This window comes from Chlamydotis macqueenii, chromosome 2, assembly GCF_036417535.1.
Source record: "Chlamydotis macqueenii isolate bChlMac1 chromosome 2, bChlMac1.mat, whole genome shotgun sequence".
Classification (NCBI taxonomy): Eukaryota; Metazoa; Chordata; class Aves; order Otidiformes; family Otididae; genus Chlamydotis; species Chlamydotis macqueenii.
The window spans coordinates 110,715,063-110,732,802 of record NC_141557.1 but is presented as its reverse complement, the minus strand read 5'-3'; the positions used below and the strand labels follow the sequence as shown (position 1 = coordinate 110,732,802).

Here is a 17,740-nt window from a genome sequence, read left to right as displayed (position 1 = left end):
GGGAAAAAGAAGGCAGGTCAAACTTTGAGCCTAGAGACCTTGACAAGGTTTTCCTTCAAGAGGTTTTTGAATTTCTAATGTAGCACACGGCCAAATTTAACAACCGAGCTTTTTAAAATATTCATGTGAAGCAGAAAATTGACTGGTTCTCTGTGAATTGAACAGTCATTTTAGGAGCAAAGTTCAAGCTTTTGAAATGCAGGAAGGAAAGGTATTTTAGATAGGGCACTATCTTCGCATCAGTGAAGTATTTCAGTATAGGGCACGAGCAGCGTCCCTGGATATGATATAAATATCAGTAACGCAAAGAAATAATTCATGTACGCGGCCTAGCCCCTAAGGTTACGTCACTTAATGTCAAACTTCAGGTTTTTGCATCTCTGCAAATGTCAAGTTGTTTTCAACAATGCAAGTTCACGTGTTATGAGCCTCTGTAGCCGCCTGCACTCGTTACGGGGTAAAATACCTAAAATATGTGGGTAATTCCTGTGCCAGAGACTCAGGATGGGACGCAGAAGACGACTGTGAAATAGGCTTTGTTGCACCGGGGGAGCATGCTCTCCTGAGGGAAGGTGGTGAGAAAGGGTCCGTGGCCCTGTCCTGCCTGTCCCCTCACCCTGTGGGAAGTGGGGCCAAGGTGTGGGCCTGGGGAGAGGGGGCTGCCAAGCCCCTGGTGCCAGGCGCACCCTGGTGGGACGGCCCCTTGGGGCCAAGAGGGGCGAGTTCTCCCAGTGGTTTCGGAACAAGCCCAGAAGATCAGAGGGGCTGAGCAGTGATGGGCACGTGGTACCCACAACATGCCGCTTGCAAGCCGGGGAGCCCCCTCTGCCTCTCACCTTCCCGCTTGGCACCACAGGGATCCGATGTCTTTGCAAACACAGATAGCAGTTTGGAGGGAGACACTTTTTTGTGTAGATTTTGGGGTCCACATACACTAGAATGAAAATTTTGCAGACTCCCTGAAATAAACACACACAAACTGTCGTGGTTTTGTTAGTGACGGGGGGCCTAAGGTGGTAGCTTCTGTAGGAAACTGCTAGAAGTCACTCCCCTTTGTTCAGTGGACTCGGCCGGGCCTAGGGCAGACCCACTGCTGGCCAAGGCCGAGCCGATTGGTAGCAGAATGTCCCGTGATAACGCCTCTGCGATAACGTATTTAAGAATGGGAAAACAGAAGAAAAAAGAGAGAGAAGAGAAGATGTGAAGAAGCTGAGCAGGGGCAGAGGTGCAGAGGGGGAGGCGCAGGCCTCATGGGCCTTGCAGGCCTCACCCTCTGGCCTCTCGCCAGGCAGCCGACTGGGCCCGACTCGGTCCAGCCCAGCTGCAAGAAGTGGAAAGAAGATGAGAAGTGAATAAGATGTAAAAAAAGATCCTGAGAGGCGTCTGCCAGCCTGTTGTGAGGAACGGCTGCAGATGCCAAGGTCAGTTCAGAAGGAGGGGGAGGAGTAATGCGGCTCCTGGCCAAGATTCCCCTGCAGCCTGTGGTGACGACCATGGTGGAGCAGGTTTTCCCCCTGCAGCCAATGGAGGTCCACGGAGGAGCAGAGATCCACTTGGAGCCCATGAAGGACCCCGTACCGGGGGAGGTGGATGCCTAAAGGCGGCTGTGGCCCGTGGAGGGCCTGCTGGGACAGCTGTTCTGAAGGGGCTGCACCTCGTGGAAGAGATGGCCCACGCCGGAGCAGTTCCACGAAGGACTGTGGCCCGTGGGAGGGACCCCACAATGGAGCAGGGGAGGAATGTGAGGAGTTCTTCCCCCGACCATGAAGCAGCAGCGTAAAACAACGTATGATGAACTGACTGCAACCCCCATTCCCTCTTCCCCGCTGTGCCGCTCAGGAGGGGAAGGTAGTAGAGATAATGTTAAGCTTGGGAAGAGGGAGGGGTGGAGGGAGGTTATCTTGTTCTCTGTCTCATTATCCTGCTGTTTGTAGTAATAAATGCATAGTTTTCTCCAAGTCGAGTCTGTTTTGCCCGTGACGGTAACTTTAAGGATTTCTCCCTGTCCTTATCTCAAACCTTGAGCCGTTTTTCCTTATATTTTCTCTCCCTGTTCTCTCGGAGGGTGGGGGGAGTGAGAGAGAGACTGCGTAGTCTGGTCCTGATCAGGGCTGAACTACGACACAAACGATAACAAACTTACTTCGGATCTGCTTCTTGATTTCCTTGGCAGGGTCCAACCAATTCTGCAAAGAAAATGTTTCATTTTTTTCAATTTAAATTAGAAAAGACAATAAACATTATTTTTACAGTAGCGCTATGGGTCAAAGCTAGAACACATGAAGGTCTGCCACCCCTTTCTCCTTGGAGCAGCAGTAGGCAGGGGTAACACTACCTTTCAAGATGTGTCCCTGTGTAGAAGTAGGATTTCTATTAACCTTCTCAGACATTGAGGGGCTGAGTGGTTGGAAATTAAAAAAAAAAAAAGAAGAAATTAGTAAAATAAATCCACAGAAACTTTTTCGCAGAGTATCTGTTGGGAAAATTAAATTTCTACAAACTTGTTAAGAAGGTGGGTTTTGTTTTTTTTTTTTTTGTTTGTTTGGTTGCTTGGTTGCTTTTTTTTGTTCTAATCCTAGAAGGGTTGAAAAGAATAAGTAAGTGTGGCATAGGGTACAGCCCCTTTTGCAACCCAGTACGGGCACGAGAGGTTCACTGGAGGCAGAGGGAGCATGGGGGGAAACCAGAGGCAGAACCACAGCACCAGGGCTGCCCCCATCCACAGTGCACAGAGCCTGGTGACTACGCAAGACAAAACCCCCACTGAGGCGGCGGAGAATCATCATGGTGATGTGTTACTACCCTATGGATGCCAAGGAGCAGACAAAATTCCCCTGGAGGAGTGCAGAGCAGTTTGGGGTCTCTTAGTGCTGCTGCTGCAGCAGAACTTAAAATTAATCAAGCTGCCTGCTCTGTACCTGCCTTTCTGCCTCCTGGGCACTGGGAGGTAAAGGCTCCGCGCTTCTGCCCTGTCCTCTAACAGAATCAAATTAATATTTCAAATGTGTCACACAGCCCAGAACAAAAAGTTTGCTTCCCCTAGGAAAGTTCCACTTTCTCCAAAGAAAGATAAACACATGTATCAGAGAAAAAAAAATACTAAAGAAATACCAAACAAGCAGCAACACAACAATTATCCCGCAACAAAAACAACCAGTGTGCAGCTGTCCAAACCTGGTCTGTGTTGCAAAACATGAGCCTGAAGAGCTCCAGCTAATGCTGAGCACGAAAGCACACTATGCACCAAGAAATTAAGGACGCATCAGGATTTCTGCTTTCAAAGGTGACATGTGATGTGGGCATGTATCTTGCCTGGCTGGAATTTATCTGGCAGAGGATGAAGGTGAACTGCTAAGTACCTTGATATGAAAAATATGCATGTTATTGATCAATAAATGTGATGGCAGGCAGTATTCTTTTAGCTGGTTAGCTCTGTAAAGTAATTAGTGATCTAGAAACGTTTAGTGCTTCTAAATCACCTGTTAATAATGAATGTTTCTCCCCTTTCCAGTACACCTACCTGGAAATGCACTTAAACATCTGCCTAACTTTTACCACAACTCAAAACTAAGCATATGCTAAAGTGTTATCTCTTTATATCATGCACTAGCATGGACCAAGTGTCTGCTTAAGTGATTTTCTGAATCAGAAACAAAATCCTTGTATTTAGAAGTCTGTAAAGAAAGGGGAAAAGAGAGAAAAACTGACTTGTTTTGTATCATACATAACTGAAACAATGCGAAGTCTAGAAGATAAAATTGTTGTTCTCACAAGACATAAACAGCTGAAGAAGCAGTAATAACTCAAGCTTCATCAAGAAAGACCTTTCAAGCCATGCAAAGCACAAAACACCTTCACCTGGACAGCTCTGCTGGGCTATGGCACATATTGCTAAAAAGTTTTGTTACTGGCTTCTTTCAAAATATTTATCTTAATATGCCAAAACCACACAGCATATTTTAAATTATCCTTCGGTACTCTCTCTTTCATCATAACAGGTCCAAAACTATATATATATACATATATATATATATATATAAACACCTGCACATTAGATCATCTTGGACGTTGCTAAAGCACAGCTTACTTAATACTGAAGTTGAGATGCTAACAAGCAGAATGTGATTCACTATTGCCACCAACTACTTCTGAAGACATATATCTTTAGCCAAATCAACAGTAACACTCAGATGAAGCAAGTCAAGACTTAAAGCCTTACTTTATCTTAGCAGTTAGGAGGAGCAGTCAATCAGCTCCCGCCTATCTGCATCCCAACTATAGTATTATTAAGCTATACTTTAGTGTTATATGTTTAGTAGTACGTCTATGAATATAAATCTGACCTCCACCTATAGCAGTAAGGAAATAAATCACACTAGAAAGAGAACCAGCTATACGATTAACTTATTTCATGTCATAAATAGCCAACACAGAGGGAAGCCAGGGAAACACAGGAGATGCTCTCCAGAGGCACAGAGTTACAAAAAACAACAGCTCAAGCTATGTCTATGGAACTTGGCAAGGAAGATTACAACTTCTGAGCTGTTTGTAACCATCTGGGAGGTGTCTCGCGGAGCTCTGATCTCCACATGCCAAAGGCCAGCCAGAGCTTTGTGGCTTACCTTTTGGTTTTCTGTGTCTCTGTATGTCAGCCCAAAGTAGTCTTTTTCCAAAAGGTTCAGATGCTCGCACACTTTGTCAAATAGCACTTGACCTCTGGAACGTTTCTGTGGGAAATGAACAGAAAAAAAAAATACCACGTTTGCAAAATAAAGTAATATAAGCATTAAAATAACTTTTTTTTCTTTTAATTCTTAAAAAAAAAAAACCCTCCCAATTATTTATTTAAACTCATCCATCTTTCAAACCTATTAATCTGGAGCTTCATAAGAATCTACTGAAGGAGGCAGATCTGCTTTCCATGAAAGTTCATGTTGTCTTGTAGAGTTAAAAATAAGTCAGTACATGTCATGTTTCAAGTTTCAATTAGAAGATATCTTCTATCTTTCAGAAATTGCAACTCCAAATTAATGTCGAGGCCGTATCTCAGCAAACCGGAGCATTCTTTGTGTGCAAGAGTAGCAACACTGCTACACAATATTCCTGGTCATGAATTATCAGAGCCGTGACCGAGGCGGCAATTCACTGGAGGGAAAGCTGAACATGGAGATATTTCTTGTTTTGGTAACAATGTGCACTGATTCCAGGATCCTTTTTTGTCTAATATATGGGGAAATAGGATATGTCATCTACTGAAGTCACTGAAAGAGCCCAGTATCTCACTGGGAACACAGCTGGGTGAGAAAGCAGTTTTCCAGTGTCCCACTAACCTTCTTCGCTGCTAACAAGTTAGATGAGAAGCTCTACCACTGTCAACAGCCAGAGCCCTTAGCAGAAGCTTTGTAGTATCTCTTGTATTGGATGGTAAAAATTCAGGTCATCCTCCTTCTCAGTGTTACTTGACATTGAGGAAAAAATCTCCAGAAAAACAAATGCAGATAGAAATGTCCTCTTTATAAGCTACATGTGCCAACTTTGATATGCATTAATTAAGAGAAACAATTCAAAACTATTTGGGCCACTGTTTCATCACCGCCTGCTTCCCTAAGTGGAACTCAGCTAAAGGAAAAAATCTCCCCACTTGACATCAAACACATGCGTACATAAATATTTTAGTTGATGCCAGCGCCACATTTGCTTTATCTGTAGCATACACATGACTTGAAGCAGACTGGAAATACGCTACTTGCTTCAAATGCAGCACAGCAGAGGAAAGAACAGAAACAAAAGAGAAGAGAACGTTGCCTCCGAATTTACGCGCCTCGCCGACAGAGCTGTGCCCCAACTGCGCTGCCAGCCCAGCAGCCTTGGCCGGGGGACACGGATATTTCACAATCCAAGCTGACATAGCTATGCCAACAAACCCATGGAGCCCAACGCTGGCCTCGAACTATTTTAGAAGTGGTAAGCAAGCCAAAAGAAAAAAAAAAAAAAAAAAAAAAAAAGAACTGAGGGTTGCTGCCTAACACTCTGCAAAAACATTATGAGAGATGATGGAGTTGTGCAGTGTAACCTAATTTATTTTAAATTCAGTATTTTTACTGGGGCTTTGGTGGTATATTAGAAAGGAAGTAGGCAAATATCCTCTACATTTTTATCCATGGGGTAACTGAAGAGTATGGCTGATACAGTCTAACAAGCATTCCCCAGCTGAGAAAAAAACCAGGCACAGAAGCGCACTGCATGTGTGATGCTGTACCTTCACTGACTGCATCTTCCAGCATCATTTGAGCAAACAGGTCTAGGGCCCTCTGCTGCTTGTCACACGCTTTCCACCCCGCAGTGGGAAGCATAAACATATCCCAGGCCCTTTATAATTTCAAACAAATGTTTAGTTAATTCTGCACACCCCAAACTTGGAAGTAGATAATAAGAGGTTGGTGGTTTTACACTTGATGCTTCATGGAGACGATCAGGTGGATAAAGATCTCACTACTGCTGTGCAGAGAGGAACAAAGTCACAGCCTTCAAGCCAAAATTCAAGTTATAAACAGGAATTACCAAATTTCTTGCTTTTCGACTTGGTAACAAACCAAGTTGTTATACTGAAATAAGCAAGTTAGCTCTAGAGGATACCTGCTTTGAGAGGCACTATGCCTGCACCACTGCACCATTTACGTGTATTTGAATTGTGACACTTCAGGGTCCTCTTAAAATTAAGAGCCACACAAGGCCAACATAGGAGCTGTTTTATGCAGCTGATCTGTGCAGCTACACAGATGTCAGCTTTAAGAAATAGCAGCTAGCAGCTGCAAGGTATGGTGTTTTAGCAGGGAACCACAGGAAACAGTTGTGCAGGGCTGTGCTGTAATAAAAACCAACCAACCAGAAAAAAAAACAATGCTCAGGATTTCCTGTTTGGCTACACACTGTGGGCAAGGGAGAATAAGTATGGGAAGCCTGGAATAATTTGCATGGCTCATTTTTCGTCCATGACAAAATGTATCCTCCTCCTCTAGGAAGATGCCCAAATTGCACTCAGTCACTTCCCACAAAATTCCTGCTGCAGCAGGATATGGGAAAACCCTGTCAGTGCTGTGAGAAGATGTCAGAAACACGACATGTAACTCAAAGTCCTTCCCGGTCAGGGTCCCCTCTTCACTGAACACCAGGTGTGAAGTGGTGATGGGTGAGGAGAAGCCTGGCCAGGACCACTTTCCTCACTCTCCACAGAAAAATCCATCAGGGTCCGGACAGATGAGCTTCACGTTGCAGCCTCCCCGTTGCCCCTGAATGCCCCTTCCCAGGTCAGAGCTGAGCTGCAGGAGCAGGATTTGGAGGGCTCCCATCATTTGAGGAGTGGGGGCTGCCTGGCAATGGAGCCACCAGTGATGCTCTCAAAATCCTTGTGTACCTACGGATACGCAGCACTGCTGCTTCATACCCACGCAGCATTACCACGCGCGCACTCTTTTTAAAACAATGCTGCCCAAAACACAGTGAGGGGAGGCCACTGCATTAATCCATGGGAAATTAAGAGGTTTAGTTAGGAACATATCATTAAAGGAACCAAACAGACCTCCTGTGCTCTTGTTAATTGCTTTTATTTTACTGTGTGCCCAAATAAGCGTGCCAGACAAGGCGTGGGCATCATTGCTTTGGCAGGGAGAGAATGGGAGGAGGAGGAGAGAAAGGTCACGTTACAAATTCATACAGCTCCTCAACCCATCCTAAACCTTTGCTTCCCACCATTTTGGGGTGACAAGTCTAAGATGATGAAAGACTGATAGTCTGTTGATTACTATGGATCACAAGTTAATGCCAAAGATGTAAAGCAATTCTCAGTAGTCCAAAAAATGTGGCTTAAAAAAAAACCCCAAAACATGAGACTTCATGCTATAAAATACAAGCCATGTAAACGAAGAGTTTTTCTGAAAGGTAAATATGGCAAAAGTCCCATCCAGAAATACTCTTAGCTATTTTTCAAGCATGGATGGGATGAAATGAAATGTGCAGATGTGGAAAAAGAGGCACTTTGCTTAAGCTTTGAGAAATCAAGACAACAGAAAGAATGTAAAACATAGACTGAACTGTGTAAATGAGTACAAAAGTCTGCAAGGAAAAACTTTACACTTTTCACAGCCTGCTCCCTGCAGCTCTGTAAAGGCCAGGGCTCTTTCTCAAAGCTGGAATGGGAATAAACAGTCTCCTGGTCAAGCTCCCAGTGAAAGGAGCCAGCAGCAGTGAACTTGGCAAGCCCGCGCCTGCCAGCAATTCCCACACACAAGGCAGAGGAGAAGCGGCCTCTCTCCTCGCCACCTTCTCCCCATGTTTTGGAGCTCAGCTTCTCACTCCTTGGGAGGGCGAAGGTCACAAAAGGCTCTCTCATCCCCTAACTGGCTTCCCCAGAAACAGCCGATGCTCAAACCTCTCCACATCAAGTTTCTTCATCCTCTTACAAGACCATCAGACCAAGAGAACACATGGCATATCACTGAGAGTGAGGAGCTAAAAAATTAAGTACTTCCATCCTAGCTCTGCCAGGACAACAAGATTATTATGAAGTCAATTATTATTGGTGAACATTTGAGTACAATGTCTGGTATTTCTTAATGCAGGAAAATAATGAGAATGTTTTCTTTTATTATGATTTAAGCTCATAAGCTGTAACGTACTTACAATAAATGAACATTATTAAAGTGAAAAAATGCAAGCCTTTGTTATAAATACATTGTCATGTCAGTCACAAAATACGCATTGTGCATTAATACAGTCACAGAATCACAGACTGGCTGAGGCTGGTGGGCATCTTTGGAGATCGCCCAGTCCAAACCCTCTGCTCATGCAGGGCTCCCTAGGGAAGGGTGCCCAGGATCATGTCTGCTTGGGTTTTGAATTATCTCCAAGCATAGAGACTCCAATGAGGAAAATTACACAGGAAATGGGCAACCAACAACATAATACAAAGATGTGACATCACCTTCCTCGTCATGTAGGTACTACTAAGACCCCAGGAACCCTCTTTGCTATTTAGTGTGATATAAGGAAGAGATCAGGAACATTTCAAATATTATCTGCTGGACAGTGCTTCCCAGACTGGAAGCTAGCTGGGCCACAGGAAAATTTATCAGGATCCAGAATTGCCACCTCCAAGGGGCAAATTTTGCTTCTTTGCAAGTGTAGGCTTGCCTGCCCCAAGCCAGGAGACATCACCTCTCAGGAATGTCTTCTTCAAGTTGCTATGGCTCCTGGTTTGGCAATCCTGTCCTACCCCTGAAACACAACCATTTGCAACTGTCTCTCTTCTGATGCACCCTCATCTGGGACAACGCACCTTCGCTTGCGGGATCACCTCCAACCTACCACACCAGCCATCTTCCCTAGCTTTATTCCAGTGGAGAGGCATCTGCACTGAGGACCTGTCACCACTCGGGCTTCCTCCAGACCAAAACCAACCCTCTGTCTGACAAGTTTCTCCCTGGAGGGGTAATGTCACGCTGGGACCAGTATTAGCAAGGCTGATGAGCCTCTGTTCTTGAGGGGGTTTCAAGTCATCAGCCGGGTAATGCCACAGCTGGCCTGACCCACACACCAGCCATCACCCTGCTCAAACCAGGGGCGAGCCCAGCTGGCCTCCCCAGTCCCTTCCAACCAGCACAGCTGCGATACTGGGATCCCTGTGCACCTCCACGGACACTAAGGAGTTAATCGTTGTACACCTGATTAAAGTGTAGAGTGTTAGTCTACTCTCATACTCTATTTTTACTCACGAGCAGATTACCTTCCTCTTGCTGACAGGGAATAGGATGAGGAGCTGAAGAGCAGAAAACAGCCCCCTCACCTTCCTAGAAACGAAAGCTATTGCAGCCTCCGAAGTGTCGCATTTTGGAGCGGTTCTATTTTTGCATCCGATGCTGCAGTCTCATGTGGATGCAAAACGCTGAGCAAGAGCCGAGGGAGGAAGCTGTCTGCAGCACGCAGGCTGGCCCCTCCTCTTCGAAAGCCATTAAAAGAGATCACATTCAGATCGAGTTTTACAGACAAGGGAAAACTCAAAGAGAGAAACTGAGTCCCACAGCCAAACAGCTATAAAAAGGATTTATTTTTGCTACCAACACCCATCATCTCCACTGCACTGTAACTGCAAGGTCAGGGCCCCCCAATGAACCGAAACCTTGCCTCACTTTCTGCTCGGTCAAGGAGCACGGCAAGACGAACGAGTGTCAGAGCTGGATCTTAAATAGGAAGAGTTTGCACAGATCCTTCTGCGCAAATACATTTGCAAACACAACATCGGGACTTTCCTTGGAAAAGCTGTGACGCTGCCAGCGAACCACACCACACCAGCAACTTGGTTGGCGTTAAACTCCGCACAGTTACTGCAATAACTCTGGTTGGGCACGATCGCTGGAAGAAGGACAAACTGATTAGTATCATGAAATCCCGGCAGGAATAATTAGACTTCAACTGATGTTGAGGTTAGCTGGTTCACATTCCTAATTAGCATTTGCACTTTTCAATGGATCCTAACAATGTGCTGTATAAACGTGCGGGCTGGCTCTAGCCTTGCGTGCGGTAATGTGTTTTGGCATGTGGCTGTACTAACCTCCTCCTTTTCCCCTGTTCTTTCTGGAAGGGAAGCATTAGCTAATTTTTTCATTTGCAATGTGCATGATGAAAAAAGATTCCAATTCTGTCCAGATCACTGATTTTATTTCATTTTACTGTTTCAATTTAAACGGCATTTTGGAAGCTTGGTCAATGCTTTGGTTTCTAAACTGCACGGGCCACATGTTGGTCTGCTCTGCGCAAATGCAAGGAAAACACATGGGAAAGTTAAAACAGACATGGTAACAAATAATTAGCATACACATGGGGAAGTGTCTCCCTCCCCATGTTGCAGCTTCTGCAATTATTCTTGCAACACAAACAAGTGTAAACGAGTAGCTGGTTGCCAGGAATACTTTGCACTTGCCGCAGTGAGCACTCTCTTTCCACAAATTCCCCCAGAAGAGTCTTCAAGTCACTGAAATTCCAGCCTCCCGACAACGCACTTTCTCATTCTTTCCTCACAAATTACCCAGCTTACATAAAAATACGCCCAATCCCAGAAAAAAACCAAACATTACTTGCTCAAAAAGTCATTACTTGCAAGTTCAAGTGCACGCAAGCTTCCAAGATCATTTTTGTACTGAGAACGCCATTTTGGGGGGAGGGATTTGACCATCACAAATACGTCATAATTTAATATGCACAGGAAAATATGTGCCTAATTCAATGCACATAATATGTGCATAAACAAACATAGACAACTTTATGAGTAAGTGAATATTCAGTGTGGTTCCAAAGCTGATGACCACATCACAGCACTTCTCCATCTATGGAGAGTCAATCAGAAGTCCTAAACTCACACAGTCATCCTGGTAAGAAGCGCATTTATATCTGCAAATGAAATAAAAATCTACATACTATGACATTTCTCGTATTTTTTTTAGGAAAAAAGTTGGAGCTGGTCAAGGTACACAGGGCTGAACTGAACAATTCTAGAAGCTAATCATTGCACTTTAGGTCAGAAAATTTCCAAATAGGGAGAATGTGTTTTTTGATCAAAAGACCAAAAAAGTAGCAGAAGGTTTATTTTTTTCCCAAGTAAGATAAATTGAAGAAATAATTCCAAAGAAGTTTAACTTCATTTAAGTTCTACACATTTGTATTTTACATTTTCAGAGGATGTGCTTTTGTGTTGTTTACACTTCTCTACAGTTTCTCTCCACAGGGAAAAGATGATGAAAGAGAAAGGTGACAGAGGAGAAAAGAAACCCCAAATTTATTCAAATTTATTGCTTCTCCACTGAAGTCTCCAGCAGGAAGCTAAGTGGGGATCATCTAGGAAGAAGAATAGGATGGGGAGTCTTTCCTGGAGCATCAATTGGCAGAAAATCGGCAAATTTTCCTCTGGTTTACTGAATTACATCTTACAGACGACATGTGTAACTTGCAGGATGAGAGCTTTTAAAAGCATAACATGACTTAACCACTGGAATTTAGGGCCCTACCATCCCCTGCCATCCTTGCTGAAAATGGCACTGACAATTCCAGAAAAATCAACTTTTAGTTTATCCGAAAGTTCAGTGCATTGAGAGTGATGGTCTACAAAACATTTTAAAGAAAATCACTTCAGCTACTGAACAAAAACTTTGCTGAAGTTACCAGTACAACACTGTACACCAAAGCCAGCGGGAAGACATGCAAAGTCACAAAGCAAACAACAAATACTCTACCTCCTTCTCCCACACGGACAAACAGAGAAAAGCTTAAAGACAAAAGAAATGAACTCATCTGGTCTTTTTACTCCAACTATTTCATGTTTCTTAGGGGAAAAAAATATTGGTTTTGGCATATGCAGAGTATTATAAATGAACATTTATGAGGACACGTGTATCCCTTGGAGGGACATAATACTCTCAACCATTTTGTAAGCAGTTTGCCAGCACATATAGGAGATACTGAAGAAGATCTTTCTGCCAGTCTTTCAGGTGGCCAAGAAAAGAAAGTCAATGAAACAAAAATTTCAAAGCAAAACACATTCATTTTTTGTTTGTCAAAAGAAAATACCATTTAATCTTTTATGTACTTAATTATAGCTACACTAATGAAACTTCACTGGTAAACTGCATTTGGAAAAGTCCCAGGTCACAGTTCCAAATACAATCTACTGAATAAACAAGTTAGCCAGATGTGGGAAGAACTAAGAGCTAGGCCATTTCAGAAAGATGTAGTTGAATAAAAGCTGTGTTTAAAAGATTATTTTTTTTCCCAATATGAATATACTTCATATAAAGAAATGCTTTTCCTGAAAACTGCATGCCAATACAAGCTCTCCAAATGTTCTGTTTCTTTGTTGACATTTTCCTGTGTGAACCTGCATATACATTGGTCACTTGTTAGGTGACCAACATATCCTAACAGTCTGAAATAAGAACTCCAAGACTATTTTGCCTATCTCTGCTTGTCAATTTAGAACTCTGCCCCATACTTCTCTGCAAGTACAAATGAACATCACATAAGAAAACTCATAGTAGACGAGAAGGTACTTTGACATGATGGACCTTCATCATGGCAGTATGATAATTTATCAGCTTATTGATATTTATTGCAATAGAATGCATCAAAATGTATTACTATTCCTTAAAATAACCTTTTCTGACACCTATCTCCTAAGTATTTAATACAAGCATTTAGATAAATACGTAACATTGTCTATGCTACAATTACATACCTGCACCAAGTGTCAATGACATTGTATAACATGACACAGTTTTTATCAGGGGCAACCTTCTTTAACGCCATTTGAGCTTGCAATCCTAAAGAGCCAGCACTAATCTAAAAAAAAACCCAAGGCACTGCTAAATCCCAGTAAGAAGATTGGTGACCTAGTCCCGATTCTGGCATCAAACCAAATTAGGGTTTTTGCCTTCTACAGCAGCAGCAGAGATCACACCAGCACTGGCATTGTACGAGCTCTAAGTGTACCGACACATGCGCTACACAGTTTGCACGCTTAGGAATAAAGCGGACACTTTGTTCACGGCAATGCAAAGCAGCAAAAGAGGCATCTCAGAAATAATAAATACTCCGGAGCACGCCCTTATACATGGGGGTGTAACAGCCACAGCTGCCTGCGCACAACGGCTACGGGAATACCTGCCAAAAGTGATGATTATCAAAGGCATGGGCATCCCAAGTGCATCAACAGAATTCACACTGTAAAACCTGAGAACTGGTACCAGCATACAAGCACTACTCTTGCAAGGAAAAATGAAAGGAAAAAAAAAAACAGTGGATACTATTTCTTGAATAGCAGTTCAAGTCTCAGTACATTTGCTAAATGCCAACATAAAATAATAAATAGTATTCCACAATTTTGGAGGCTTTTCAACAGAGAAAGTACCCCCCTTGCTCAGCCTTCTTGCGAACACAGGTTCTTTGGGCTTGGATTTTAACTAGATGTGCAGCAAATCCACTGGCTTAATGCCTCCTGACTGCCCTACCACCTCCTGCAAGCAAGACACGCTGCGGTAACTCAAGCGGGTCTCTTGGGATTCAGTACAGCAGCTGAAGCTTTCCAGTGGGGGTTATAAATATAAATATTTTCCTTATTCTACCTATACTTGGATGAGCTCAGCACTCATCTCTCCTGTGCAACTGCTAACCACGCACGAGCCCAGCACCGACACAGCGAGGGGAATCAACCGCTACCTGTACCACAAATAGTTACTGGCACATATCAGCAAAAATAAACCATAAACATTTCGTTTATTTTCAGCTGAAAAAAGCTCTACTGTCAACATAGTCCGATTTACAGAGTAATCTTGCCATATGAATTTAAAAGCCACAGAGCTCTCCCTGACCTACATTTCCAGGCTGGAGTGGAAAAAAAAAAACAAAAAAACAACCAATAAAAACAACATAACACACAGAAACGATAGCACAGAAGATGTTCTTGAGGCAGGAAAGGCAGCACAACGATGAGGCTTTTGCGTTTGGGGTACCTTAGACAGTATCACAGCACCCACGCAGGGGTTGTCAAGGAAAACAACGTAGCCTATTCTCAAGCTACATCCAAGCTTCATCCACTTCAGATCAAAACCATTTCTGCCAGAGTCAGATAAACGATGAGAGAGAGACATTGCTGCCTATCAAAGCTTTCCTTTACAAGCAGGTATTTCCTCACCACCCAGTCCCATCTCTGATATTCTGTTCACTGTATCAACAGATGGGGATAAGAAAACATAAAAGCAGCCCACTGAACACTGCATGGGACTCAGCTGGAAAAAAAATCACCCATATGAGGTGTTAAGACTTTATACGACAGCTAACATTTTTAGGACACGGTAATAAAGTGAACATTTACTTAGTTACAGCAACTCTAAGCATGAACATGGGGACAGAACCTACAAGATGGGAACAACTAGCAACAGAGTTGGCCATGAATTCAGGCGGCTCAGTCGGGAGCTGGAGCAGACAGCAGGCATTTGAGTAATGCAGAAATGGGGCAGGAAACATGACAAAACGCAGGGAGGCTTGGCAGAAGCACGACCGGGCAGCAGCAAGAAAATCAGCAACTTCTCTGGCTGGATGGGCATGGGGCAGATGGGGGAATGGACACACTGTCCAGACATAGTAGGAGGCTTTAAAGTCTGACCATCCTTTTGGGGAAGGGAAAAGGGTAAGCAAAGCCCTTGACCCACTGTTTGTGATTTATATTCCAATAGTGCTTAAAAACGTGTGTGGAGTAAGAGGCAGCAGGCTTCCTGGGGTGGGGACCACCCTGGCTGATGCACCAGGAGAAGACACATGTGGAGGGATTGACGCAGTCCCACCGTGGTGAGGCCATCAGCAAGGATGGTGACAAGGACAGGAGCCCTGGAGCCAACAGACCTCTATCTGTCTGGGGTAAAAGGCGGGCAGAACGATCACCCTCTCTGGGCTCGTGCAAAAATGTTAACCAGCAGTGAGCCTTGCAGTACCCGGGTTTGTGTGTGCACGACCAAAAAATTTTTAAAAACTATGCCAGATGGAGAGCAAGCTCCTGTTGCCTGGCTCATGTCCAACTGGTGCATCAAGGGAAGGGAACCGGAGGCAAAATTTCACTGGGAAGTTTTCAGCTAATCCCTGATTCCCTAGAAAAAGCAGTTTCAGGACAGTTGAAAATATCTGTCAATGTAGGTAGACCTCTCTCAATATTTTTTACCATTATGAAAAACGGCTGGCGCCTCCAAAGTATCAAGATTTTTGTCTCCTAAATCCATCATTTCACCGCTCAAATCATTATCAGCAACTATTAACAAAAGGCAAGAGGTAAGAGGACTAGATGCAAAAAAAAAATGGATGTAAAGAGGACATGCACATTTTTAATTTTTTTAACATGTAATTTTAAAGTTTTGGCATTTATTTTGATTGTGACTGTGTCCTCTGCTGCGCTAAAATGTGGAATTTAAAGCCCAGCCTGCTCCTTACTTGGTACGATGCCTGAAGGGAGTGATTTGGGTGTAATTCTTGGTTCTCCTTCAGTCTCTTTAAAATACTTGCATATTAACTGAAGGAAATACAAGAGACTCCAGCTGTTTCATCGCTTAGGTGTTTTTTTTCTAGCAAGGTTACAGGGGACCTGAAGACCACGCAGCCCAGCCACTCCCAGCCTGAGGAGCCGCAGGGGAGCTGAGCCTCTCCTAGAGAGGAGGAAACGCTCCGGCCCCGCACGTGCCACAGCAGCATCCTCCCTCCGCCTCCTGGCATCTCCAAAAGGCTTGGCTCAACCTGAAGTGACTTTTTTTTAATTTAGATTTCTTTAGCTTCAGTGAAATAATAATTCTACTTATAATCATCATCATCACTAGTAAAAGGGAGACTAAATATTTCGATTTTTGTTTCAGTTACCAAACTGAAGCAAAAAACCATTTTCTGCTGAGCCTCATAGTTGATTATTATGAGCTGGACAACACTGGTATCGATTTCCAAACTGTTATGCTTCTTGAATTGACAGTATTTTAACTCATAAAAAGCTGCCTGCAGTATTTGGAAAAAGCAAGCCAGAAGAGTTATGTATTAACTCTACTCAGCTGGAACATACTCAGGCAACACTCAGACTCCTACTGACATGTGTCAGGTAACATAGATCTTAACTGAAACCCCTGGCTAATGTAAGTCAGCCCTAATTAGTGGGTCTGGGGACAGAAAACATTCTGTGTAATGACAACGATGCATCTCAACCCAGTCATATTTACCAAATCACGTCCTGGGGAAGGAACAAAAACCTAAAACAAAGCTCTTCACATTAAATTAACTGAAATGTAAGCAACGAGTAGGTCAAAAGGAAAAGACTTATTAAAAAAACTCCCTCTTGTATTCAGTCATCAGTTTCACATGTAAAGCTATTTGCAAAAGACTGTGTGGAATTCATTAAACAATTAAAATGTGCAGGGGGTAACTGAAACTGTATCCTTCAGAAAGCAGAGTGAATCTTATTACTGTGGTTTCCTTCTTGACCTTAAAGCCTACCTCAAAATGGATGAGAAATTCAACATTACTAAACTCTCTGTGCAAAAGCAGGGCACAGGTCCGGGCTGAGACAGCTCCTGGGGAAGGATCATCTCAGAGGCTGCGTGGGGCAGGGGACAATGGAGCCATAAGCTTCCCCCCCGGCCATATAGAAACACAGAAGTGTTTTACCTCCAGAGGTAGCCTTGCAAGCCAGATTTGGAAAACCAGGAAAAGAAACACAGGCAGCACCAAAGTCAGCCACTGCTGTCTTTCATTTCTGGCAGTGGTGGCAGAGCAGGAATCAGTCTGCTTGTTCTCTATTTTTCAAGCCTGTCCTACAACCATCTTTAAACACTTATTTTTTAACGAAGCATCCACATACTCTTACTTGTTACCAGGAAAAAAAAATAATGTGAAAAGCAATACTCCATTCTAGTTGAGAATCTATTTATTTCACGTCCATTTTGCCTTCACGAAGGAGTGCTTGTGCAGGGCAGAAAGGGACGCGTTCACTCCAGTCTGCTTCCGTCCATGTTACAAACTCTGTTTTCAAACATACGGAAATAAAAGTTTTCACCATTTCAATTCAAGTATGCTACTCTGAAGTTACCTGAGGACAGGGGAAACCCATTAAGAAAATAGGGTCTCCACCAGAGAGGAAGTCACCAGAGGTTGATCACAAAGGCGTAGCAGTGGC

The 17,740-nt window shown here is 43.6% G+C and overlaps 1 protein-coding gene across 21 annotated transcripts in view; it reads right to left on the bottom strand.

Moving 5' to 3' along the window:
* EPB41L3 (erythrocyte membrane protein band 4.1 like 3) overlaps nt 1-17,740 on the bottom strand; it is a 146,133-nt gene that overhangs the window by 39,214 nt on the left and 89,179 nt on the right. For all 21 annotated transcript variants that reach the window (XM_086740656.1, XM_086740646.1, XM_086740667.1 and 18 more), the window contains exons 4-5: nt 4,623-4,727; nt 2,144-2,186 (exon numbers count right to left, since the gene is read on the bottom strand). In XM_086740656.1, the coding sequence (XP_086596782.1) occupies nt 2,144-2,186; nt 4,623-4,727 (148 nt within the window). The remainder of the gene's footprint in view (nt 1-2,143; nt 2,187-4,622; nt 4,728-17,740) is intronic.